A 27,588-nucleotide genomic window follows, 5' to 3' on the forward strand; every position below is an offset into this window, starting at 1 on the left:
CATAGAGAAAGCAAGAGAATTCCAGAAAAACGTCTATTTCTGCTTCATTGACTACGCTAAAGCCTTTGATTGTGTGGATCACAACAAACTGTGGCAAATTCTTAAAGTGATGGGAGTACCAGACCACCTTACCTGTCTCCTGAGAAACCTGTACGAGGGTCAAGAAGCAACAGTAAGAACCAGACATGGAACAACCGATTGGTTCAAAATTGGGAAAGGAGTACGACAAGGCTGCATATTGTCACCTGCTTATTTAACTTATATGCAGAGTACATCATGAGAAATGCCGGGTTGGATGAATCAGAGGTCGGAATTAAGATTGCTGGGAGAATTATCAACAACCTCCGATATGCAGACGATACCACCCTAATGGCAGAAAGCGAAGAGGATCTAAAGAGCCTCTTGTTGAGGGTGAAAGAGGAGAGTGCAAAAGCTGGTTTGAAACTCAACATTAAAAAAACTAAGATCATGGCATCTGGCCCCATCACTTCCTGGCATATAGAAGGGGAAGAAATGGCAGCAGTGACAGATTTTACTTTCTTGGGCTCCAAGATCACCGCAGACGGTGACTGTAGCCATGAAATTAAAAGACGCTTGCTCCTTGGGAGGAAAGCTATGGCCAACCTAGACAGCATAGTCAGAAGCAGAGACATCACCTTGCCGAAAAAGGTCCGTCTAATCAAAGCTATGGTTTTCCCAGTAGTAATGTATGGCTGTGAGAGCTGGACTATAAGGAAGGCTGAGCGCCGAAGAATTGATGCTTTCGAACTGTGGTGCTGGAGAAGACTCTTACGAGTGCCCTGGACTGCAAGGAGGTCAAATCAGTCCATCCTAAAGGAAATCAACCCTGAGTGCTCATTGGAAGGACAGATACTGAAGCTGAAGCTCCAATATTTTGGCCACCTAATGCGAAGAGAAAACTCCCTGGAAAAGACCCTGATGCTGGGAAAGACTGAAGGCAAAAGGAGAAGGGGACGGCAGAGGATGAGATGGCTAGATAGCATCACGGATGCAATGAATATGAACTTGAGCACGCTCCGGGAGAGAGCGCAGGACAGGAAGGCCTGGCATGCTATGGTCCATGGGGTCACGAAGAGTCGGACACGACTGAACGACTGAACAACAACAACATACCTCTCTGACTACATGGGGTACATTTAAACAAACAAACGACACCATCCACAGAATAATTCCAAAAGTTTCTCTGTGACTAGAAGTCAGCTAAGAAGGAGTTGCCATATTGTTCCCCACCACCTATGATCAACTGAGGCATGCAACCTCTTTGAGCTGCATGGGTTGGGAAAACCCTGCTACCACTTCTGAATTCCCCCCTGCCTGTACTCTCCACTCAGCCCACCCAGAGATCCCCACAGAGATCATTCTTTTCCTGCCACTACTAGCAGCAAGGAAAGAGCAATCTGTATCAGGGTCACCAGTGTACATGAATGTGTGGCCCTGGTCTGACATCAGGGCCAAAAAAGTTGTGCATCCTTGTTTTAGAGTCTATAATCTAGATTCCAATAAGACCAATAAGCAATGCTTGACTGGTGAGGTTGAGAACCTGTTGCCCTCCCTGCTAACTAAGATTGCCAGCAATCCCTATAAAAGCATCAGAAGACGATGCAGTGGCTGCACCTCCCGCCTTACTCCTGCACTATTCGCTTTCCCCACCCTCTTTGTGGTGGCAAAAGACAATACTGTTTTCTACGGCAAGTGGGAAGCAGGAGAGACTGAGGCACCAGTGGAGGTGCAGAGCAGGAGAGGGTCTGCCTTCTTTTGCTGCTTCAGTCCTTCAGAGAGCTTCAGCTATTGGGAAGCATAGAAATGTAATAAATAAGGGACAGTTATGGAGCCTCTCCACACGAGGCTTTTATTATGCTTTTGTGATTCCCCACTCACGGTAGTTTGTGGGTCCTTTACACGATGTCATCCTCCAGGGTCTCTCCTGTGATTTGTAACCATTATCAAGGTGTGTTTTTTTCCTAACAAGGAAAGCTTAATGTTTTTCTGAATGGCGTTATAGAAACCTAGTGTAATTGCACACTTCCGCTATACCATAGCATCACCTAGTGGTTGTGTAATGGAGCATATCAAAAGGAAGAGGGGGGGGAACCTGGGGAAATACACGTGTAAAAGAGCTGATCTTAATCCCGCAAAGAATCCAGAAGCAGAAGCTTCAGTAAAGGTGTGGGTTAAAAGTCTCATGTAGGAAAGCCCATGATCTCTAGATCAGAGGTGGGCAGATGGTAGATCGGGATCTAGTGGTAGATCACTGGGTGATTTGTGGAAGATCAGCAAGGATTTGTGACTCCCAACTGTTTAACAATAGTAGCAACAAAATTACTCAACCCAACCCAACCCCACCCCACCCCACTAGACTGCTGACATGAAGGAAACTTTTGGTAAAAGGGAGCATATTTTTGTATCAAAGGAGTGTAAGCTCTATTCAGTTCTTATGCTCAAAACAAATTAATGGACTCGGAATTCTTTAATTTGAAGTGTGTGTCTTTTGCACCAGTTGGTGGATCTTGAGGTTCTAGTGCAGATTTCCCCAGCCTGGTGCTCTCCAAATGTTTTGGACTGTAACTCCCAGAAGCCTCAGCCAGCATGGCTAATTGTCAGGAACAGTGAGAGCTGCAGTCTGAAACATCTGGAGGGCACCAGGTTGGGGAAGGCTGTACTAGTGAAAAACAAAGCAGTTCTTGCAAACCTGGTCTGCCCAATGCTGGCAATCTTACTGCCAATTGTCTGCACCTCCCGAGAAAGACCAGCCTCAATCTAAAAAGCAAACACAAAAATCATTGTAAAAAACAGAAGCTTATAACTTACTTTGGAGACAGTGCTCCCTTGCAACCACTCACATGACTATCGTCTCATTAAACTGTTTTAAAGGGATGTTTCCTCAAGGGTGTTGAGAAATGGTGTGCACTAGAACAATTTGTTCTTCTGATGTTTTCCCATTTGAGGGCTTTCTGCACTTTCTAGCCCTCTAGCTTCTCTTTGTGGGGTGGGCGGAAAGAGAGAGAAAGAGTTGGCGATGTGTCTTCATGTACCTCCTTGTTCAGGGTGCAGTGCAAAGAACTGCAGCAGCCTATGGTAAACACCATGCTTTATAAGTCTATCCCATGGGTCAATCCTTCGTACGCAATGAGCTACCCATTTAATCAAAAAGGGCCCTGTGCAAATATTCAAGATACGGGACTGCACAAACAAATAGTTCTGCGAAAGAGGGTTTTTAGAAAGCCTGGCCAAGAGCCATGGTCCAAGTTTCTTTGTTCTTGCAGAAGATGGAAACAAATTATCTCTGCAAAGCAACTTTAGCAGAGCAGGGATCTCAAGAATATGATTCCCCACTTTCATGGGTAACACATGGCTTTCAATGTACTAAATCTTCTCCTTTGTCCAACAGTTGTCATGCAAATTTTTTTGCAACATAGCTATCTGGATGGGCATTTTTCCATCATTGAGTTAACATCTAGAAAAACTAACTTAGTTGCAACTGAACATTTTTGGCAGAATGCTACATGCTTTAGAAGAGTGCCCTGAATGAAGACTACATTCCATTGTTTTTGCATGTGATAGCTGTTTTTTATGAAGATCTGATTCTGCAAGGCCAACCTAATCACAAAGTATGTTTTCGACAGATTTTCAGTTTGGGTTTGCCAGCTGCCCAACACAGCCCAAACTTGTTAATATAAATGTTCAGCATTACCAGTCTGGAGGAAATATATAACATTTGAAAATACTTATCCTATCCAAGTAGCAACCAAGATATTCACTGCCAATTCCAGTTTGCCATCTTCAATCAAGTCTGTCACCCATCTAAACACCGTCATGGGATATGCTGGAAGTTCATGTACTTCCAGTGATATATATTAAGAGCCAGTGCAGCACCCAACACTGCAATGCACCTTATTGTCCTTTATGAGGAGAGCATACATTGAAAAGGCCAGCATAACCAAAGAACTGTGGCATCAAAGTTTTATCATATGTACTCACGTTGCTTCCATTCAAATGCTGCAGCCCATCTGAGGGGTCCATCAATGTGGCTAAGAGAATCCTAGCTCAGAAACCCTGACCCAAGGCTTCAGAGGCCATTTCTCCTCATCCCCAAAGACCAGGCCAGTTCTGTGCAAGGCCAGCCCATGTGGCTGATATGTCCCTGCATCCTTGGAGCAGGTTGTAATAGCATGGACCCATGTAGGAGATGGAGGTGATGCACATTGCCTCTACATCCTCCACAGCCCACTTGGTACTAGCGCTACTGCAGGATTAGTGGTGGAGGGGGACCTTCCCCCATAATTACTGCAATACTGGTTACAATACAGTAGAAGCAGAGAGACTTGCCACACCAGCTTCCCTTGGTTTGCCTTTGCTCATTCCCTGGCTCCCACCACTCATCTTTCTGGTGAACACCATGCAACAGAAACACAAATCAAGTAAACACAAATCAAGTAAAGCAAAGCAAATGGAACTTAGCACAGGGTGGCATCAGAATCTTTCTGATCTGTGGCTTATTGGGATTATAGCAACGAAAGGCAGCCTGATTTCTTTAATCAGAAAATAATAATGTTATGCAAGGTTGAATGCTGTAACCAGCAGCATTGCATAAGTACAATGCAGAAACTCTCCTGGAGAGTATGATTGTAATCCCTCCTGGTTTTTTAAGTCTCAGCAAATAGACACACACTCAGCACATGCAGTGCAACATTTTGGCCTTACATGGCCTTACTCAGCTATGCAAGATGAAATGTATTATGATGGCAGTGGATTTGAGTAGGGTCCCTAACTTAACAAGGATGGAAATCCACTCTGGGACATCTTTAAATAAGAGGACAGAATAGATGGAGTAGTTTCAATAACTGGGTATCAGAAATTAAATTTTGGCGTAATAACAATGATAGAACTTGACAGATTTCAGGGCACATTTCCTCCCTTTTGTAAGCCTTATTTCAATTTCTATGATCTATGTGAGGAAAAGTACTACAATTGGGGAGGGAGACAAGAGGGCCCACTTTGCTCAATTTATATTACCAGTGCTGGATTTATAAATCATAAATCCCTCAAAATGGAATTATAGCTCTTAGTGATTCTTACTGCTGCATAATCAGGATTACTATACCAATAGCAGCACCAAATAACTAGGCTTTATGACAAGGTGAAAAACCCTCCTTTCTTCCAAGAAAAATCCGTGCCCATTAAACCACAGATGCCCACACAGAGTTTGATGTGCAAACGGATCCTAGTTCCATAAACTTATATGGTTACCGTGCAAAAGCAGGATGACCCAGTGGAGGAGCTTGCATCTTGAAGACGACTTCATGTGCATTTATCATGTGCACCATTTCAGATGTATGCATTTTTGTATCCTCTTTTTTTTGCTAACTGGATTGCAAACTTACAAAAACTATGGATTTCAACATTTAACTGTGTTCCAGTTCATGTTTAGGTCCAGGAAGTATGTATTTGGCAAGCTGAAATGTGAACTGAACAAATTTCTCAGCCCTCTCTAGGTATAAATGCCACACTCAGCACACGCCATGTGTGTTTGCGGCAGGCTGGAACAGAATCAGGATGTGTTGGCCCCTGCCTATGGCAAAGAATTAGGCCTACACTCCTGCCTGCCTCTCCAGCTCAGCAGCCTGGAGGCAAAGCTACAAAACTCAAGGGAAAGGGGATTGGTGGGGTGTGTGTGTGTGGGGGGGGGGGGGTTGCAGGCGTACTACAGTGCTCAAAGCTCCACAAGATGACCTTGGGCCAGATGACTTTCTCAATTACTGAGAAGTAGGTCTCTCAGGCTACCCTACTTCACAGCATTTGGGGACAAACGGGGGTGAGTGGGTGGACCATATATAGTGTCTTGAGCTCCTTAGAGGAAAAGCAGGATACAAATAGAAGAGAGTGGCAATATCAAAGACTTTGAACTTGGACTTGCAACACACTTGCCAAAAGAATGTATCACTACCATTGGAGGAAGGCTGAAGGCTGCCTAAATCATCACTTAAAATTCTACTTGAGAGTGTTTCTCAGACAGCAACAACAATTTCAAAACAGGAAGTGACAGGTTCCTTTTCCTTGTTACCACATATAAAAAGTCTAGCATGCACAGCACCACCAGGTTTGCCTCTGTTTACTAAGAAGTTTTTTTAGTCTTAATATCCTTTATTTAATGTGCAGGTATGAATCTATGCAAGAAACAGTACGCTATTGCTTGAACTCCCCCACCCCACTTCTAGAGGGCTTAATACTGCAAGAACAAAGGTCATTATTTTTCCTTAGAGCTACCAGGCAGACAAGACTCCACCTTTATCAACAAAGTTGCTCCAGTCACTCAGACCAGGGAAAGCCAGGCTGCTTCTGCTGAAATCCATCCTTAAGATCTCTAGCATATTCCTTCTGCATATTCTCTAGCTACCTTATTTTGCTCTTCAGAAGACTTTCATTCTACAACCACACCTTCTCCTTCCCTCTTTCAATCGATGCCTTTAGAAGTGCAAGGGTCAAAGCAGACATGATAGGGCAGAGGAGCCATATTTGTTCTTCATGTAACTGCACCATTTGCTTCGGAAGAATGGAAGAGTCTTAATTTTCATAACAAAATGTGTATGCATGCATGAGGAGAGCTGAAGTCTTTCTCCCTTGCTGTACCTCATCACGCTCCAATGTTTCAGGCTGGTCTCCATGTCTACTTTAGATGGGGTTGAATGAATCCTAATTCAGTGAGTGAGTGTGTCATGGCCAAAGCACTGATGCACCAAACCCAGGGATCAAGCCCTGCCCAGTGCATGGTTGTGGCCAAGTCTAACCTAACTGTGCCTCATAGCATTGTTGCAAAGATAAAATGGGAAAACTGATGTATCATCTAGAAGTCCTCACAGGACGTATGCAAATGTAATAAATAATTCCCAGAAGCGGAAGAAGGTGCAACCAAAGTGGGGGAGGGACCCACCTATAGAAAACATCCAAGACAACAAGGAGAACAGACTGAGTCAAGTGGTACCATCTTGTGTCTTAATCCAGAACAAGACACCTATACCCTGGTTCTGAACACTTGCATTTAATAAGCAAGAATGTTTTGCCATTCTTTAAGAACTATGGATGTACAAAGGGACATATTGCATCTGATGCAATATCCCCATGCATCTCTCAAGCTCTGTGGGTAGCCTTGGGCAATTTGCTCAACCTGTTCTACTTCACAGGATAGAATGCTGCTCTAAACTCCTTAGAGGACATGATAGGGTACCAATGGAACTAACAAGGGGCAATGTATTTGTTTAACAGCGTCTCATATGCAAGGCAGAGCTGCTTTAAGTTCTTTACACAGATTTGATGTCTACCCAATAGTTTTAGATCATAGTAGGACTCTTCCCCATGTGCCCTAAAATTATATGTGCAGTACCACATTATAGGGTGTTACAAAGAAACAAAAACAAAAAAGGAAAGCTCAAGCTTTGTGGTACAGCTCTGACCAAACAAGCAATCTCCCAAGGAGATAAATTTGACAAGCTTTGCACATGAGACATGATAGGCCAGCTCCATCATATTTGTATTTGGGATAGGTTAAATAAAGCCACTGTTAATACAACAGCTGCTTTCTTCATGGTACTAGCAGAGCAGAACGTGTGCCCAAATGCCACACTAACATTAAATATTTGCATGTTTTCCTTTAGGAAAGGTTGGGCTGTCACAGCCTAAGCCAGGGGTATGCAGGAGTCAGCAGCCTTAAGAGATAAATTGAAGTTAAGTATCTGACCATGTTAGTCATGATATCCCTTATGACATCTTAGCTCTACAACATAATTTGGACACGCACTGTAGCTCCTTTTTTTTTTTTTTTAACTTTGATCTGGTGGCTTTACCCGATTCCAACTATGAAGGGATATTATAGTTGGCTTTTTGACATATTCTAAAGGATGCATTTGGAGAGTAAAGCTTGCAAAATGAATATCAATTTTTTTAAAAAGTGGTAGCAACCTTCAGTTAAAGATACAGGGTTGTATCCAATATTAATCCTACTTAGAGGAGACCATTGAAATGAATGGGACTTAAGTTGGATTAACATTGGATACAACCCTAAGTCATTATAAGGTTTAAGTTGCTTTTAGGAGGATAAACACATTTCTGTTTAGGAAGATGACAGTGTGTATCTTAGCAATTCTCAAGACAAGACGTTATAGACTGCTTGTGGAGTCAAAGTCTCCAACTACAGGAATGTTGACAGCAAGAGTCTAAGAACTGTGAGGGGTGAGTTACTTATGGGAATGGATTGGCAGGATGGTCTCTAAGCAAGCCTTGGCCAGTTCCCTTATAAGCAGGGTTGGAACCTGGCATTTAAATCTTGACAATGAGATCAGACTGAAGGTCTCTGAAGGGAACTTCAATATGAAGCCGAATGGGAAACCCTCCCCTCAAGTATGCACCCCTTTCCCTGGAACAGATTACCCTAGCCTCACTGGCAGTTTTGCCAAAAGTAACCAGTAATGGCAACCATTTTAGCTATGGTGATTTAAGAATTCACTAAGTTACAGAGAAGGCTCTACATATCCTGTACCCTGATTTCCCCCAAGTACTATTAATCAAATACATTTCATTTTAGAGGGGTGCGATTAACATTACCCAATGGCCATGTCTTCATGGTGCAGGACTGTTCGAGCCATTAAGAAACTAGCAGTCCCCAACCTCTACTTGCATCACAAACCCCAGGTCCGTAAGTTGCTTCGTAGGTCCCCTATGCAGTGCATAAGGCTCTTGTGCCTCAGTGACTACATACTCAGAACAGGTAGTCTCTCAACAGCAAGGACTAAATAGAGTCCCTGTCTCTTCAAGAGCAACTTTCCTTAGGCCTTGCCACATCATCATACAGAAGAATAGAGACACCCAAAAAGGTGAGTCATATATCATTTTCTGATAAAACAATTATGCTACCAGCCCAGGGGACAGGGTTCATGGAAGTGGAAAATGCACGCTTATGGAAATGTACTATAGAGTTTCTACTTCTAGAGACTCAGAAAGGCAACAACCCTGCCCCCATCCCCATTTTAGGGAAATTTCCCTAGTTGCTCACTGAAAGATGGCAACTCTTTAATGTGGCAAGTGGCAGGATAATCTGCCTCCAGGGTACAGAAAGCATGAAGATTAGGAAAGCATTCCATTTCTCATCAGTTTGTCAAAGAATCTCCAGGGCACAATCAGGAATATTGCCCTGTCCTAGAGTTTTTGACTTCTTTGGATCTAGGACCCATTTTTAATCTCAATCTGCAACATGGGTCCCACTTTAAAACTACCACTATGCATCTATCCAGCTTTCAAAGAGAAAATGCTGTTGATGGCAGTAATGTAACCCAACTTGGAAAAGGGCCATACCTCATTTCTGGATCCAGACCCAGCAGCTGAAGACTGGGCACCCTACACTACTGCTCACGTGTAGAGCCCAACATGCCTCCCAGCATGACTGAGAAGCAAGTTTGTTACATAGCACCTCCCTGTTCAGAGGCATTATGCCACTTCATACCAGTTGCTGGGGACCAGGAGTGCACAGGAACATAGGCAGCTACCTTACACCAAGTCAGACCCTTGATCCATCTAGCCCAGTACTGTCAACACTGTCTGGCAGTGGTTCTCCAGGGTTTCAGGCAAGAATTTTTCCAGCCCTACCTGGAGATGCTGGGGATTGAACCTGAGATCTTCTGCATGCAAAGCAGGTGCTCTCCCAGGGGAAGGGCTATAGCTCAGTGGTAGAGGGCTACTGCCATGACGCTCTGCTTGCAGGCTCCCTAGAAGCATCTAGTTGGGAAGCAGGATACCAGACTCAATGGACCTTTGGTCTGATCCAGGATGGCTCTCCTTATGCCCACGTGACTTTCTCCTTCTATGGCACTTTTCAACCAGTAACGCCCAGCCTTTGGAGATCTGCTCATTAGGTATCAAAATGCTTGATCCAGTGTTCTCAGCATGCTGGCAGTGTTCAACAGCCTTAGATTTTAACTTCCAGTCTTAAACCAACTTTCATAGTTGGTTTTTTGTTCTTGCTAGTCTAGAACTTTCAGGGGACATAGCAATAAAGGGATGGGGCAGAATCTCTGAAGCAAGAGAGATTTAAAATGCTGACAAGTTCCAAGCTATTCTTAGGCTTGAGAGCTCTAGCCATTAGGGGGTCATCCAGCATGTCCAGACAAGTGCAGTTAAAAGCCTAACTTGCAGATACAGTTCTCGGGGGCAGATCCAGCCCAAGGGAGGTTCTTCCTGCCCTTTCAAAATCCTTTTCCATCAAAACATCCTTGAACGCCAACAAACACATTCCTTGGCATAACAATCAGCTCTGCAAGTTTGGTTCATATACCACCTCTCCCCACACACCCCCAGTCTGTCCTCTTTGCCCTCCCATGAATGCTTATGCTTACAATCCAAGACTTACGGCTTACAATTTAACTTTGCCCCACTAGCGTTGGGCTGCCCAAGGCAAGCAGCCAACAATGAAGTCAAAGGATTTTTATTTCAATGGGTAACTCCCCAGGGTAATATAGTTCACCAGCAAGGACAGCAATGTGCTGTCCAAAGACTCAAGTTTTCCACACAGACTTAGTTAAGCCACTGACATCTTCTTGGGAGTCTTGTTGCTGCAATATCTGGTGGCAGAAGTAGAGCCTTCCTGTCAACAGACTACCCACAAATTCTTCAGCTTTCCACAAGTCAGAACCTGGGAAGTTGTGCAATTCAAGTTTGCATTGTACACATGCGGTAACAGAGAGCCCGATTACAGGCAGGGAGGTAAGCTGCTCAACCTAGGAGAACGGGCAGAGGCAGGACTGCACGCCTGTTGCAATTCTGCAAGAGCACAGGATGTAGTAGTGGCCACAGAATTCAATTTAAAAACAATTTTCTAGCTCTTATGGTGGTGTCAAAGACCAGCACTTTAAATTGGGGGCCCAGAAACAAACTGGTAGACAATGTAGATACTACAAAATCAGACTAATATGTTCTACATATTGCACCCATGTCAATACTCTGGCATTTGGGTTCTATACCAGTTGATGCCGCTGAGCAATTGGTCCTTATAATAGCTCAGAGCATTTAGTCCTTATGTATTGGCCCCAGGAGTGTAGTCAAGTCATTTGTAGTGTTAGGGGGCCTGTTGTTTATTCGCTCAGTCGCTTCTGACTCTTCGTGACTTCATGGACCAGTCCACACCAGAGCTTTCTGTCGGCCGTCGCCACCCCCAGCTCCCCCAAAGTCGAGTCCGTCACCTCCAGAATATCACCCATCCATCTTGCCCTTGGTCGGCCCCTCTCCCTTTGCCTTCCACTTTCCCTAGCATCAGCATCTTCTCCAGGGTATCCTGTCTTCTCATGATGTGGCCAAAGTACTTCAGTTTTGCCTTTAAGATCATTCCCTCAAGTGAGCAGTCTGGCTTTATCTCCTGGAGTATGGACTGGTTTGATCTTCTTAATGCTTGCTTAAGTTCATTACTGGTGCAATTCCCATGCTAGTAAGCCTCTGAGCATGTGCAGATGAGTCAAAAGGCCGATAACAGCCTTCTTGGTGCATTCCTTGCTAATAAGGAGAGTCTTTATCTCTGATGTGCCTGGGAAGCAAAGTCTGTTTACAGGTGGCTGTGCCTGAGAACCAAACACTTCTAGCCTATGCTGAGAATGAACGCTAGGGGCACGTGCTGCTGAAACGCTGCTTATTGCTAACCTGTAGAGTATAAGACCCATTAGACCCAATGGCTCAAGGTTCAGAGAAGCTGTCTGATCCAACCATTGGGTACGCCTGTGTGCTATAAGTTACTTGATAAAGTCTCCTTGTAAGCAAACCTTTGAGTCTGATTCATCACTATCTTGGCACTTCTAACCTAAGAGTTCAACGCCCATGGCTGGGGGCAACACACCTTAATAGCTTAAAGTGTGGTCAAGGATTAGGAAAAGAGTAAGACTCCATCACCAAATGATAATTACAGTAAAAACTGTAATGAGAAAAGTTTTGTTTAGAACCTTTGAGAGAATCCAAATCTGGGAAGTGAGAGAGGCCATGTAACACCACCCACTTCTTGCAGCAAACTCCATTCATACTGAACAACACAAGCAGCAAAATCAGTATGGGCAGGCCCACAACTGGGGCTGAACCTCCTCCCCCCACCTCCAAAAATAATAACCAATTTGACTGGACTAAATACAAACTGACAGTTGTCCTACTGACAACTGCTGTGCCACTTGGTCACAACATTCTCAAGGGGAGCTGAAAACTTAGAACATTATGAGGCCTTGACAGTGCTACAAAGAGACCAAGGGAAGGTTCCTCAGCTACCAGTCAAGAAAAGATAACTACCAAGACCTAATAAAGTAGAGGTAGGCAACCTGGGGGTCTCCAGATGTAATAGACTACAACTCCCATCAGCCTCAGCCAGCATGGCCAACATTCAGGGCTGATGGGAGTTACTGTTCAAAACATGTGGTACTAAAGCAGTATTTTAATTATTTATGTATTTATTTATTATTACATTTATATCCTGACTGTTTTCCTCCAAGGAACCCAGTCAGCTTAGAAAAACTCAATAGTTTAACCCCTAATCGCCCACGCCAACTCAAGCTGCTGCTCCCCAATCCTCCATTTAGAGAAAAGAAGTTCACGTCTCTTGCTAAAAAAACCAACAGTCAATCCATAGTATGACTCAACATACTTACATTTGTTCAACAGTTTGAGCATTATATAATAGTCTTAATACATTACACACTTGCTCGTGATATACCCTCGACTGATATCAGAAGGCTCTAAAAGGAGGTCAGCAAATAACGTATGCCAATCGCTCTCTTCTGGGATCATGAGACCATCTCCTTTGTTTGATTAGGAGGAACACCTGAAATAGCCATTCATAACATGATGTACTGTAAACAGCACTGTTCTCAGACGCAAGTACTAAGAAAAACTTGTGACGAGAAAAGAGACATGTTCTCTGCATGTAATGCCTGTTGAAGAAGGCTGGTAAACTCCCATCTTGACTGTTAATGCATGATCATTGTTATTCTTAAAGCAGCAGTAATAAAACTGCTTATTAAGAAGAAACGTTATCTTAAGCTTCATACTGGCAAGCTTCCAATGTCCTATTAGTCAAGCCGACTGAGTACGCAGTGTCTATCAGTTTCTGGTGCTCTTGGAGGAAAAGGAGTATTTAAATCCAAATCCCAGCCAGAAACCAAATGGAAATAGAATTGAAACTGCTTTGGTCACTCTCATAGAATACTCAGAGAGAGAGAGCTGAGCGTGTTTCTCCAGGATCTCAGTGGCTTTTGAAATCATCAACAGGATAGCCTTCTTGTGGGTTGGGAAATAGGAAGCACTGCCCTGCAGAAGCTCTACTCCTACCTTGCAAGAAGGTTTCAGAAGGCGGTCCTGGAAGATTACTGCTCTCCCTAGTGGGAACTGTCCTGTGGGTTTCTGGGTTTCCATCTCATCTCCCCAGCTTTTCAGCATCGTCATGCACCACTGGGCGTGGTTGGTCAAGGATAACTCTGAGACAATGAGATAACGGCCATGACCATGGGTACCGTTTTTCGGCCATGACCAGCTGTGCTCCTTTTTGGAGGCAAAGGGATTTGGCCACCACCAAGTACATCCTGTTAGCATCTCAACTTGACTACTGAAATTATGTGGGCTGCCTTTGAAACATTCAGAAACTTTCAAGTAGTTCAAAAGGCAGCAGCCTGGCTTTTAGATGGAGGAGGCCCCAGGGTGTATATATACATACATATAGATTTTATTTCATTTTTATACCACCCAATAGCCAAAGCTCTCTTTTAATACTGATCTTATTTAATCTGCACAGTGGTGACCAGTTTGTTTCGAAACCAGGGTGCTGTTTTTGACTTCAGGAACTCTGAACTCTACAGGAGAGCCAGGCTGAACCAAACCAAAGGCCTTTCTAGTCCAGCATTCTGTTCACACAGTGGCCAACCAGCAGCCTGTGGGAAGTCCACAAGTAAGCCACAAATGCAACAGCACCTTCCTGCCCATGTTCCCCAGCCACTGGCATACAGAGGCAATACTGCCTCTAATACTAGAGGTAATATAGAGCCATCATGACAAGTAGCCATTGATAGCCTTATCCTCCATAAACATGCTCAATAGGGAGTAGGCCCTATTGAGCTCAGTGGGACACTTCTTTCAGAGTAAAGATATCTGGGATTGCACTGCAAGTCTTTGAGGGTTCCTTTAAAAGTGCCAAGAATATCCCATTAAGAAGGGGGCAATGACTGATGGCTAGCCTCGGGTAACCAGAACAAAAAGCACTGCTGACACCACCGTTCCAAGAGGATCTCCTGTCAAGCCTTGTTCTTTCTTGTCTTGTAGTCACATGGAAACTTGCAGCCTTATCACCCAATGACATAGGCCTGATCACAAAGTAGCCAGCATCTAGTCCTGGATCAAGGCTGGAACAAAAGGTCTTAAGGAAGACACTAATAAAACCCTCCTTATATCCTCTTAAGCAAACCTCTGTGGAATGTCAAACATCTTTATCACAGCAAACAAATATGCAACCTTCCCTACTGCAGAATGTAGAGGGTATAATGTGCATGAATTCTCACTACTAAGAATGTCCTTACATGCTTTAATGGTTTTGCTGACTGTGCCAAAAGATTAGTGATGCTTCAGAAGGCTAGCGAGATTCCCTCAAATAACTTCTTGTTGAGAACTATTTCTGGTGGCAGTAAACACTGTTACTTGCCTCTTCCTCAAAGGTACACCTGAGCTGGCACATGAAAGGGATTCTTATGAACCACATGTTATCATGGGTTTGCAAATGAGTTGTCAGGCCACTGTAAAGTGGGAAGAGCGCAGTACCAGAGACTTTGGCTGCCATCAGTATGCACAAATACAGCTGCATGTTCTCCAGCTCCAAGTCAAGGAGCAAGTTGTGGGCAAGAACCATGAAATTTGTGACAAATCCCCTAATAAAGTGCAGTCCACAGACTACGGGAGAAGAACACTCTGGGCAACTCCTAAAGAGCGTTACAAATCTCATGATATGGGAGCAGCAATGACCTACCTTACAAGGTTGTAACAAAGATTACTGAGGTAATGTACATGAAATCCTTTCAACACCCTAAAGGAGAAGCAGGCCCTCCAGATGTTTGTGGCCTACAACTAAATTTGTGTCTCTCCAGATGTTTTGACCTACAATCCTATCACCCCCCACCATTGGCTATGTGGTCTAGGGCTGATGGGAGTTGCAGGCTAAAACATCTGGAAGGCTACAAGTTGCCCAGCCCTGCTCTAAGGTATTAGTAGTCCTAACTAGATATGTTAAGCTGGGTCTGGCAAGGAAAACATTATTTAGGACCCAACAAGTTTGGGGGTTGGGGAGATTATTTTCTAGAATAAGGAACAATCCCATCTGAAATAGGGACCAGGCTGAACTAGTGTTGGAAAAAGCAAAGCACAGAAAGCCATTAGCTCCCATGGTGAGGAAAACCAGAGTACTACATTCACACACAAAGCCAGAAGTCTAGATGAGGCTCTTATTCACCTGAATGTAAATAATGTTTTGCTTGCTAGACCCAGCCTAACATATCTAGTTAGGACTACTAATACCTTAGAGCAGGTGTGGGTAACTTGTAGCCCTCCAGATGTTTTGGCCCACAACTCCCATCAGCCCTAGTCAGCATAGCTAATGGTGAACATATCTGGGATGTCCAATTTGGATCCTTTGGGACCAAAACAGACACTTGTCAGGTCCCTTGGTCCTCTCGGTTCGCAGTCACACACTCCAAGGTACCAGGCTTCAGGCTCACTACTTTATTAGTTAGCTACAGGTTCTTTACAAATGGAAATCCTTGGAGACTCTCAGGCTACAAAGGAAAACAGCTACTCCACACAATTACAAATATCAATAGAGGAGCCAAGTGGGAATCAGAGACGTTGCCAGCAGTTTGAACAAGAACTTGCTGGCCAGAATAACTTAGGGGGGGATGCCCCTCTTACAGTTGTGCCCCCTACACAAGCTCTCATACATAGCCAACCGGGTGGAATGTCTGAGCTCCGCCTCTAACTTTTCCCTCTTTGCTCTGCGCCGGACTCTAGCATCCTTCAGGTCACACCCCATACTCTCCTCCTCCAAGACCTGGGTTCTCACAGGGGAGGAAAGGGGGGGACCTTCCAGTTCAGCCATCTGTGAGCCAAGTTCCTGAGAAGAACGCCTATCCATATCTGTGCTCACTAGGGAGGAAACCTCCCCCAGTTCTGGCCGTTCCCATTCTGAGTCTGAGCTGCTAACTATCGCCACACGCTCAGAATCATTCCTGACAACACTATGCAGGACATATGCAATTGGACCACCCAATTTTAAGGCAATTGTTGAGGACTCCAATTTTGATTAGTGTGGCAGCACTGTGGCCAGGGGTATTTGATCTTTTCCTTCAGTGTCATGTTGGTAACTGCACTCTTCCCCCACCTCCTCACTTGAAGCTGCTGTTAGCCTTGCTGAGGGAAAAAGTACAGGTAACAAACAGGGCCTATATTATTTCCCCAGTGGGGCTAACAGCTTCATCAGGTGGGGTGAGGGACTAATTTTTGGTAATGTCGGGGGGGGGGGGAGTTAGAGACAATTCTTGCTGCAGTGATGCTGCTACAATTGAAATCAGAGTTCTCAGCAATTGGTTAAAAAAAGAAGTTATAAATAAAGTTGTGATCTTCTGCATCATACCTATTTTGGCCCTTAAGCATGAGCTAACAAAGTGTTTCCCACTCAAAAAGGGGCACATGGGGGGAAAACACTGAATTCAGAATTAGGGCTATTTCAAGGTCTGATGGGACAGTCAGCTGGATCTCTACAAGACAGGTGAGAAATATCTAGTTGGTAACGAAGATACTGTCTTTCTCTACCACAGGCAACTTGCAACTCTCCAGATGATCTGGCCAACAACTCTCATGATCGCTCACCACTAGCTATGCTGGCTGATAGGAATTGTTACTATTTTACTGATGTAAATGCCAATTAAAAATTCAAACTTCTACAAGCAGTAGCCTGAGCAAGCCAAATCTACTAAAAAACAAAACAAAAATAACTCTCCACCCAACCAATCTGTGCGTCAGAGAGAGGGCTTTGGAAGGGTCAATTTCAGTGTGATAGTCTTCCTCTACAAAAGCATACATTGAAAAGTGCTTTTAAAAAATCATATTCATATAGAAACATAGAATCATAGAATAGTAGGGTTGGAAGGGGCCTACAAGGCCATCGAGTCCAACCCCCTGCTCAATGCAGGAATCCAAGTCAGAGCATCCCTGACAGATGGCTGTCCAGCCCCATCTTGAATGCCTCCAGCGTGGGAGAGCCCACTACCTCCCTAGGTAATTGGTTCCATTGTCATATTGCTCTAAAAATCAGGAAGTTTTTCATGGGGCACTTTGTCGAAAGCTTTGCTGAAGTCGAGGTATATTATGTCTACAAGCATTCCCATGGTCCACAAGGGAGGTTACTTGATAAAAAAATGAGATCAGATTCGTTTTTGTTCTCGACAAATCCATGTTGGCTTCAAGTAATCACTGCATTGTTTTCAATGTGCTTACAGATGGATTGCTTTATCATCTGCTCCAGAATTTTCCCAGGGATGAATGTCAGACTGACTGGTCTGTAGTTCCCAGGTTCCTCCTTTTTACCCTTTTTGAAGATAGGGACAACATTAGCCCTTCTCCAGTCATCTGGCACTTAACCCATCCTCCATGATTTCTCAAAGAGAATAGACAGAAGTTCTGCAAGTTCTTCTGCCAGTTCCTTTATGCAGTCCATCTGGCCCTGGAGATTTGAACTCATTCGAAGTAATTAGGTGTTCCTTGACCATATCCCTATTGATCTCAAGCTGCAATCCTGCCCCTTCAGCCTGTACTTCGCCTTTGCCAGGGGGGTCATAGACCCTCTTTTGGGAGAAGACTGAGCCAAAGTAGGAATTGAGCACCTCTGCCTTTTCTTTATCATCTGTTATCATTTTTCCATCCTTATTTAATAGCTGAACCATTTTTTCCTCTGTCTTTTACTGTGCACGTAGCTGAAGAAAGCCTGTTTGTTGCTTTTAGCATCCCTCGCTAACCTCAGCTCATTCTTAGCTTTAGCCTTCCTGACGCCATCCCTGCAATTCTGTGCTATCTGCCTGTACTCTTCCTTTGTTGCATGGCCTTCTTTCCACTTCCTATATGTGTCCTTTTTTGTTTTCAGGTCATCTCTAAGCTTTTTGTGAAGCCACATTGGCTTTTTCTGTTGTCTTCCACCTTTTCTTCTTGTTGGAATTGTTTGTGATTGTGCCTTGAGAAGTTCCTTTTTTAAAAGCTCCCACCCATCTTGGACTCCTTTTCTCGTTAGAGTCGTTTGCCATGGGACCTTACTGATCATTGTTCTGAGTTTATTAAAATCAGCTTTCCTAAAATCCAGGGTACACGTTTGACTACACTCGGCTTTTGCTTCCCTTAGAACCAAGAACTGAAGTACAACATGGTCACTTTCCCCCAGAGTTCCTGTAACTGCTACTTTATCCACTAAGTCATCTCTGTTGGTTAAGATCAAGTCAAGGATAGCCGATCCTCTGGTTCCTTCCTCTACGTTCTCCAGGAGGAAGTTATCCGCCACACAAGTCAGGAATTTCCTGGAGGGGCCATGTTTTGCAGAATTTGTCTCCCAACAAATATCAGGGAAATTGAAGTCCCCCATTACGACTACATCATGCTTCCTTAAAACATTGGCAATTTGCTTTTCAAAAGTTTCATCTTCGTCTTCTCCTTGATTGGGTGGCCGGTAGTAGACTCTGACCACCAGGTTCCTTTTATTCTTTGCTACATTTATTTTGATCCAGATGCTCTCGATGGGACTACCAAGCTCATCCTCCTGTATTTCTGTGCAGAGATATGTATTTTTCACATACAGTGCAACCCCACCCCCCTTTCTGTTCCTCCTGTTCTTTTTGTACAAGTTATATTCTTCAATTGCTGTATTCCAGTCATGAGAGTCATGTATTAAGAGTTCAAGTTCGTTCTGTTTGTTTCCCATACTCTGGGCATTAGTATATAGACATCGAAGACCATGTGCTTCATAGTCTGGCTTTCTTCCTACATGTGTCTGAAGACTATTATTGGGCGCTATCAGAGCTGTTCTCTCCATTGCAGTGCATGAGCCTTCGTCCATTGTTACCCCCAACTTTACATTTCCTTCCCCTGTAGGATTCAGTTTAAAGCCCTCCTGATGAAGTTCTTCATGCTGTGGCCAAACACAGTCTTCCTAGCCTTTGTGAGGTGCAACCCGTCCCTTGCCAACAGCCCATCTTCCAGGAAGTATAGCCCGTGGTCCCAGAATCCAAATCTCTCGCGTCGGCACCACCTTCGTAGCCAGTCATTCAACCGGAGTATTTTTCTTTCCCTTTGTAGCCCTCTTCTAACTACTGGAAGGATGGATGAGAAAACTATCTGGGCCCCAAAGTTCTTGAGTTTCCTTCCCAAAGCTTCAAAGTCTGATGTGATTTCTTTGTAGCTCCGCTTGGCGGTATCATTTGTTCCCACATGGATGAGAAGAAAGGGATACCTGTCAGAGGGCTTTATGAGCGCAGGCAACCTTTCAGTCACATCTCTAATCTGTCCTCCCGGGAGACAACATACCTGGCGAGTCCACAGGTCTTCGCGACATACTTGGGTCTCGATTCCACGCAGCAAGGACTCTCCCACTACTACCACTCTTCTCTTCTTGTTGTTGTAGGCCTGGGTTTCATCACCTCCGCTTGACTGACCTTCAGCCTCTTGCTCACTCTCATGCAGGTTCCCCTGTGATTCTTCCTCTGCAGGCTATCCTCAAGTACCTGGAATCGGTTCCGCAGCTCCACTGCTTCCACTGGTGCAGAGTGGCATCTAGTTCTTCTTCTCCTAACTGTCACTCTTTTCCAAGGAGTATCCTCTACTCCATTTTTCCTTACCTCAGCATTTCCCACTTCTGCCTCAGCTTGCAGAAGAACAGAAAGAACAGGCCTACAATTCCCAGTATGCCTTAACCAGTGTGGCTGGCTGGGGCATGCCGGGAGTTGTGGACCTTTTCTCTGTCTAAACATGTGTAGGATTGTGCTCTAAGTTAATGAAAGGAAGCTTCCTAATACACATCAGTGTCACTCACTTCAATGGTTTCCATTTTTAATTAGAATACTCCTGGATTCCTACTCCTGGATTCCTACCCCCATCTCTTTCCATCCAAATTTATATGCACTATCTTCGATTTCAGCTGCCATGTGCTTTTGAAAAATGCCCGGTGTTGGGTCCAGACCCTATAGGATGTACGCACACCGTTCCTAGTGTAAGTAGTCCTACATAAACTGGGCAATGAGTAAACAGAGATTATCACACTACTGCTGCATCAGTGTGTGAACTGTTACTATTTGTGAAGCTAGTTTGTAGCACAACCCTATACAGGATTGGACTATTGTAATCCGCTTCATGTTGGGCTGCCCTTGAGATTGGCTCAGAAGCTGCAGCTAGTGCAGAACGCTGCAGTCAGGTTGCTCAGTGGAGCGTCGTACCATGCACATATGACTCCTGTGCTGAAAGCTCTGCACCGACTGCCAATTTGCTACCAAGCCATGTTCAAGGTGCTACTGCTGGTTTATAAGGCCCTAAAGAGCTCAGGGCCAGGTTATCTGAGAGACTGCCTTCTTCCATATAGGTTGCCCCAGTCCCCATATCCTCAGGAAGAGGCCTTGCTTACCATACTGAGCCCACTGACATTCCTTCAGTTGTGGGGAGGAGGAGGACCATCTCAACTATGGTGCCCCACATGTGGAATTATCTCCCCACTGAGATCAGGTGGGCTCCTAGCATGGAGCGTTTCCACTGAGAAATTAAAACACATTTGTTTGCCTGGGCATTTTCCTGATGCTGGCATTGCCAGCTCCCTCTGGTTATTTTAATGACATATTTTATGGTTTTATTCCTGTTTTATTGTTTCAGTGATTGGTTTTATTATATGTCATCATGATTTTATCTTATAAACCACTTCAGGATGTTTCGGGTTTTGTTTTTTTTAACGTGGCATAGAAATTTTCTGAAAATAAATAAATGTCTACTCAAATGTAGGTCCCGCCAAGTTCAGTGGAGCTTACGAGTATAGGATTGAAGCCTTAACCACCAAAGAAATTAAAAGGATTCTTTCAAATGGCGGATCAAAGAGCAAGGTACAAGAAAATGCCCTTTTTTTTAATCACCAACACATTTAATATAGCTTACTCGAATGTACCTTGGTCAATGTGCATAACAGATTAATTTGCCTACCAGTAAGGTTAAAATAAGTGGCCTCTTAGAACGCAATTCTTACTGATATCTCATTCAAGTGACACAGTTAAAATCATCTGTTCACCACGCCCAGAACAATACCTTTCTGTACTGTTTCCCAACTGGTGAGTACCTGGCCCCAGCACCTTTCTTGTTTACCAGTGAAACCAATTTCATAATTGCTAATAATGGCTAATTTCTAGAATGGCTAATAATTGCTAATGCAATCATGATCCCAGAGCTGTATCCTTTCCAGAGCAGAGCTGGGAAAGCATCCTAAAATGCAGGGTGCGATCATCTGAAGACTCAAAGCAGGAGTTGTATATGCAGGTGGCACTTAATATTCTGACAGCAGCCATCTTATTGACAATGACAGTTGATAGGTGGAGGGAGCAATGCTATGGCCACTAGACAGTGGCTAGACAGTCATAGGATATGCAGTTTTCTGGGAACCGACCTCGGAGGTTCTCTGAGAACCGACCTCCTCCCACTTCCACGCTGCCTCCAAGGCAGCACAGAACAGCCCCATCCTCCGTGCTCGCAAGAGGAGCGTGGGGCAGCCAGAAAGGGGCGTGGCTGGGGGCGTTCCAGAGTGGGGAGAGCGTAGCTGCCTGCACGACACATCCTATGTGTACTGTCGCACTCGGCTGTCTCGCAGAAAAAGCAGGGCAGGAGGAACGCAGAGGGAACAATCCTCTCTGTGCTTCTCCTGCCTTGCTTTGGATAGGCGGTTGCCTCCGAGTTCAGAGGCGGCCGCCTCCGAGTTCAGAGGTGGCCACCATTCTAGATAGGCTTGTGCCCTAAGGGACTTGCTTAAGTCCCCACTCAGCCATGAAGCTCACTGGATGATTTTGGGCTGGTCAGTGACTCTCAGCCTGACCTGCTTCACAAAGTTGTTGTGAGAATCAAATGGAGAGGGCAAGAAGGAGGAAAATCACGTGTGCCACCCTGGAGGAAAAGACAGGATATAAACATAAGAAAGAAAGAAATGTGCTAAAAAGGGAAACTGTCACAGGTAGATAGCTTTTATCCCCTTTCACACAAAGGAGGACACAGAAGCCACTGTGCTGTCCACAAAAGCTGATACCATAATACATTTGTTAGTCTTTTTAAAGGTACCACAAAACTCTTTGTTGTTTGCACTGCAGTTAAGGAGCAACTCACACAGCTGGTAAACTGTTGATTAATGCTTTGTTGTGCACCTACCATCAAGCAGACGACTGGTAAGCTCCCTCTTACATTCAAGATACCGTGAGTCAAGACAGAGAAGCCAAGAAAAATTCCCCAGTTTTTAACCACCCACATAAACTGTTAGTCACTATACAAACAAGTCACCCCATTACCCTCATCCTTTGTTAAGGGCCATTTCAATACAGCCTAATGACCTTCCTTAGATTTTATGCACATCCTCAGATTCACCTGTCGAATATATAAAAATGTTTATGAGCCACTAAGGATATCAAAGATGTAGCGTACTTTTGTAACAAACAGAAAAATGACATTTGGTATGCAAGAACCCCAAGACACCCTAGAACAGCTTGAAAATGGGACTTTTTAATGTTTATCACCCAAAGCATGACACCGACCTCATGAAAACAGGCAGGACAAGGCAAATCAAATATGCAGTGGAAGGCAGGGATATGGTGTTCTGCCCTCACAAAGCAGACTCTCCTCCGACTGGGAGAAGTGGAGGGGGAAAGGGCAGCAGCCGGGGACCAGACTGAAAATGGGGCATGTCACCTACGATGAGATTCCCCCTTAGTGATCTTTAACAATCCCTAGATTGAGGGAAAGGGATTTCCAGTTCCACATTTCTTCCTTTTACTTAATGTAGAACAATTCCACGCTAGCTTCAAGTATTCCAGAACACCCTGCAACGGACTGGCGGCTCTCCAGCAGCAGTGGAGCCAGGGCTCGCAAGATGCAGCACCAGAACTTTTAGATTAGCAGGGGTGCTGACATCATCTGCCACTCCCCTCAGAATTCCCTGTTTCCCTGTTCCCTTTGAGCTTAGCTGCAACCCTCAGAGTAGTGCGGAGGCAGAATCAAAAATATATTGTTCCCTGCTGTAATGCAAAGTATTTTCGGGTGGCTCACTCTTGAAAGGGCAATTAAGACCCATTAGCTTTACCAAAGACCTGATCCTGGTGGCAATGAAAATTGCTAGAACTGGTTTGTTGATATGGATCAACACAGCTGCCTGAGTCTTTAATCTCTCCTTGGGGGCATAGCTATGGAGACTACATGATGAGCACCTGCCCCTCAGAGTTTACCACTACGCCACTGTTCAGTTTGGAAGTTAACCGCATCAGAGAGAAAGTAATACATTCAAGGTAGCAATCCTATGGCCCCGAGACAGCATCTCAAGGGCCACAGGATACAGGGATTCCCCCCTCTAAGGTCAGAGACAGTGCTCAGACCTCAGAAGGGGGAGTTGGAGAATTGCCCCCTCACAGCCGGCACAGAAAGAACCACAGAAAGAACCGGCTGCCCACCGAGGAAGGAAAAGCAACCTCAGAGAGGGGGGAAGAGGGGCATTTTGGTGGATGGGGAGGAGACTGGAGAGGCCAGGATATGAGTTATCCTGAGGCCTCTCCAGCCTCTTTCCTTCCCCCTCCAAAGCACCCCAGCTAGACAGGCTAAAAAGCCAGTCTAGCAAAAAATGTAGGGCAGGAGGACAGGGAGGCGAAGATCTCTGCCGCTCCTCCCACCCTGCACAGGATGATTGTAAACGTCTGAGATCAGGGGCTTATGATCATTGAGGGCACAATTGGAGGGCTGTGCCCTAAGTCATCCCAAAACATAGCAGTGACCATGCGAGATGGAGGAAAGAGTTCAGATGTACATATTTCAGAAAGGGAGGAAAGAACTGCCTGGGAATGCAGCTGTGTGGTACTTCCATAAAATCCATTCCCAATACAATGGAGTTTCTTCCTAAAGATATAACTGCACAGTACAAGTCCTCAACAAAGTTGCTTGACATTCCTTACATTTGCCCTCTCTCAAAACAAACAAAACACACAGAAAAAAAACTCACTCTGAAGTAATGACACGAGTAAGACATACATATTGTTCCAGTTCCTTGCAAAACTAGTCTGATGAGGTTGATGCACTCACTCATCGGCCTCACCCAGACACAACACTAAACGTCATGAACTCCCCTCTGGCATGGCCATGAGGGGGAGACTGGAAGCTTTTGATTCCGTTTTCAATGAAACCACCATTGAGCATTATGTCTGAAGCTGGACAATCTGTGTTTAGTCTTTACTATAGCCTGCTTACTAGAACAAGACAGCTTCGCAAATCACAGTTAAGGCTCACCATAGTTTATCTAGGTTTGGACATAAACTGTGGCTAACTGAAAATGGAAGAGTAAGTTTATGATCCCCTCCTCCCAGCTGCACCAGAGGGGAATGGAGGTAACAGTGGAAACCTGTTATCTCTGCAGAGATTGGAGATAACAGGTTTTGGTCAGGAGCGGGGGGTGGGCAGAGAACAGGACTTGGTAATAGGGAGTGGGGCCAGGGAAGAGGGGGACATGCTGGCAGGTCAGATGGGGGCCCCTCATGGGCCATATCTGGCCAGAGGTTCCCCATGTCTGTCATAATGATAAATCATAGCTTTCCTATATTCCTAAGAAAACAGTGGAGGGGAAAGAGCTAAATTCTCCTCCCACCGCACCATCATTCCAAACTAATCCCACCCATCCCTGTGCTGCTATTCATTAAAAGAAAAAAAAAGACAGAGAAGCCCAATTGGAGAACTCCCACATCAGGTCTAGTTTGGACCTCATGTTAACAGACCACTCTTGTGTGAATGTAAGAACTAAAACACCCAGTGTTATGGTAGGATACTGCTAATATTGCCATTCCCACCAGCACGTACCTCTTGTGCCTATAACCACTGCAAGGTACACATACATTTAGCTGGGCAAGCTTCTCCCAGCACAGAACTGCAGTGTTACAACCTGCTGTATTTCTGCCACTAACAGTGTTGTTACAAGGTACAACAAGATTCCTACAACCATGAGGGGAAAACACATAAAACACAAGTCCAACCCAAGTCCAACCCCCTGTCCAATGCCGGAAGTCAGCAACCCAGATCTCGCTTCCTCCAGGTTAAGCTTCATGTTCAGGAAGGATTCTTGCAACCCAACGCTAAGCATATTTACTCTGAATTAAGCCCTAGTAAGTGTACATAGGATTGCAGCCTTAGAAACCTTTTTGAAAAACACACACAAAAACACAGAGTTTGAAGCCTTTGGAGGAAGTTTATGAGAAATTCCAAGAGATAAGTTTTCAAAGGTAAAAACCAGTTCCAGCTATGTTTTTAACAGACAGTTAGTGCCCCCTATTGCACACCATGTTCCTTTGCTGTGTGTGTGTGTGAGAGAGAGAGAGAGAGAGAGAGAGAGCGCGCGCGCACGGGGGGGGGGGGGGCGCTTGAAAACAAAAGCGGATGATCTAATTTAGAGGGCATGTAGCCTTACTGTATTCCAGGCCCCAGGAAAAATCAGCAAATAATCAGGATTGAAAGAGAAGGCACCACAGTATGGTAGAAAGCATAGTTCTGGCTCTACGAAGCCCAAACACTATATGCATGAATATTTTCAGAGCGCAATTTGTAGGAAGCTAATGAATTATTAAGTTGAGCAAGTCAGTTTTTGCACTTGGGAGACGCCTCAGTGACAAAGCAGAGAACATTTGTCTGTTTCCCCCCTCATGCGATTACACAGAGTATTTTTGTTTCCCTCACCACCACCACATTTGTAGGAATACACACCGTGTATATGCATACGCAGAGAGGGTTGCCTTCAATGTTACTCTCACTTAAATCCCATTCATTTCAATGGATCTACTCCAAGTAGAGCTAACACTGGATACAACCCCCCCCCCAACCACAGAGAAATAACTTTGTTGTTGTTCAGTCGTTCAGTCGTGTCCGACTCTTCGTGACCCCTTGGACCATAGCACGCCAGGCCTTCCTGTCCTCTGCTCTCTCCCGGAGTGTGCTCAAGTACATATTCATTGCATCGGTGATGCTATCTAGCCATCTCATCCTCTGCCGTCTCCTTCTCCTTTTAAAAATAACTTAGTGACACACTAATAACATGCATGGGAAGGAACTCTGGTTTCACCTAGAGTAGTAAGATTAGCCTTAGCAGTAGAATACTCATATACTTTGCATGAAGTAATGGGCTGGATAGGCTAATGATCTGACTCAGTGTAAGACAGCTTCACGTGTACCAGAAGGAGTCATTCATGACTAAACTAGCTAGCCATTGTTTTTCCCCCCAGACTTGCCCATGTGTCACTGTTAAAAGGGCACATACCCATAGGACTTGGGGCCGTGTTACCGAACGAACTCTTGCTTCAAGGGTAGAGCTACAGCAGAGATGGGGAACCTGTGGTCCTCCAGATGTTGCTGGAGTCCCAACTCCCATCAGCCCCAGCCTGCATGGCCAGTGGTCAGGGATGAAGGGAGCTGGAGTGCCACCACACCTGGAGAGCCACAGGTTCGCCGCTCCTGAGCTCCAGGATGCCGACACAGCCCATGAGAGCAGAAGGGCCCGAGTCCATGGCCGCCCCTCTTGGCAAGGGGCTGCTGAACGTCCCAGCCACCCCGCCGAAGGAGAAGACCGCTGCGTTCCCTTCCTTACCTAAGCAGGCTCCGGTGACGAGGGCTGTGGCCGTCAGGGCTCCGGCCGAGGCGCCATAAATGTTCTTGGCATTGGCAACCAAGAACGGAGCATGTTCTTGGAGGCAGCCGGCGACCCCGATGTGGTAGACGCCCAGGAACCCGCAGCCCGCGAAGGAGATATTCCAGGTGGAGCCCGGCGGGTACATCGCCGCCTCCGCCGCCACCACCTTCTCGCACGCCCTTGCAGAGGCGGAGGGAGGCGGACAACGAGGGACCGAGATGGGAAAGCGGGGAGATCTACAAGGCAACGCGCCCGGCGTTTGGAGCGCGGGGGTGGGAGAAAGAGGGCAGGAGGGAGTGCGGGGCGAAGGCGAGGCCGGCCGGCCGGCGGCGGGCGGGCGCGGCGGCGCGCCTGGGCAGCCCGGCTCTGCTCTTCTCTTCTCGCCCGCCCAAGCAGCTGCACTCTCAGCGGCCGGCCTTTTCCTGCACGCCTCCGCTCCTCCTCCAGCCGCCGGCACCTACTCCCCGGCCCCCGAAGAGAAGCGTTATATTGGGTGCGCGCCTGCCCGCAGCGGGGCGGAGCTCGCCTCGGTCATAATGTCCCCGGACGCGAGCGAGGAGTTCCAGCGCCGGCTAATGGCTGCGGCGCGCAGGCGGCGCCGCCCC

At 45.5% G+C, this 27,588-nt stretch overlaps 1 protein-coding gene across 1 annotated transcript in view; it reads right to left on the minus strand.

The window, feature by feature from the left end:
- PNPLA2 (patatin like domain 2, triacylglycerol lipase) overlaps positions 1-27,588 on the minus strand; it is a 63,295-nt gene extending 35,707 nt beyond the window's left edge. Inside the window, exon 1 of the mRNA XM_084856678.1 lies at positions 26,942-27,588. Within this exon, the coding sequence (XP_084712804.1) occupies positions 26,942-27,128 (187 nt within the window). The 5' untranslated portion in view covers positions 27,129-27,588. The remainder of the gene's footprint in view (positions 1-26,941) is intronic.

Source organism: Heloderma suspectum, chromosome 1, assembly GCF_057233095.1.
Source record: "Heloderma suspectum isolate Gila_16-S chromosome 1, 16-S_ref, whole genome shotgun sequence".
In the NCBI taxonomy this organism is placed as follows: domain Eukaryota; kingdom Metazoa; phylum Chordata; class Lepidosauria; order Squamata; family Helodermatidae; genus Heloderma; species Heloderma suspectum.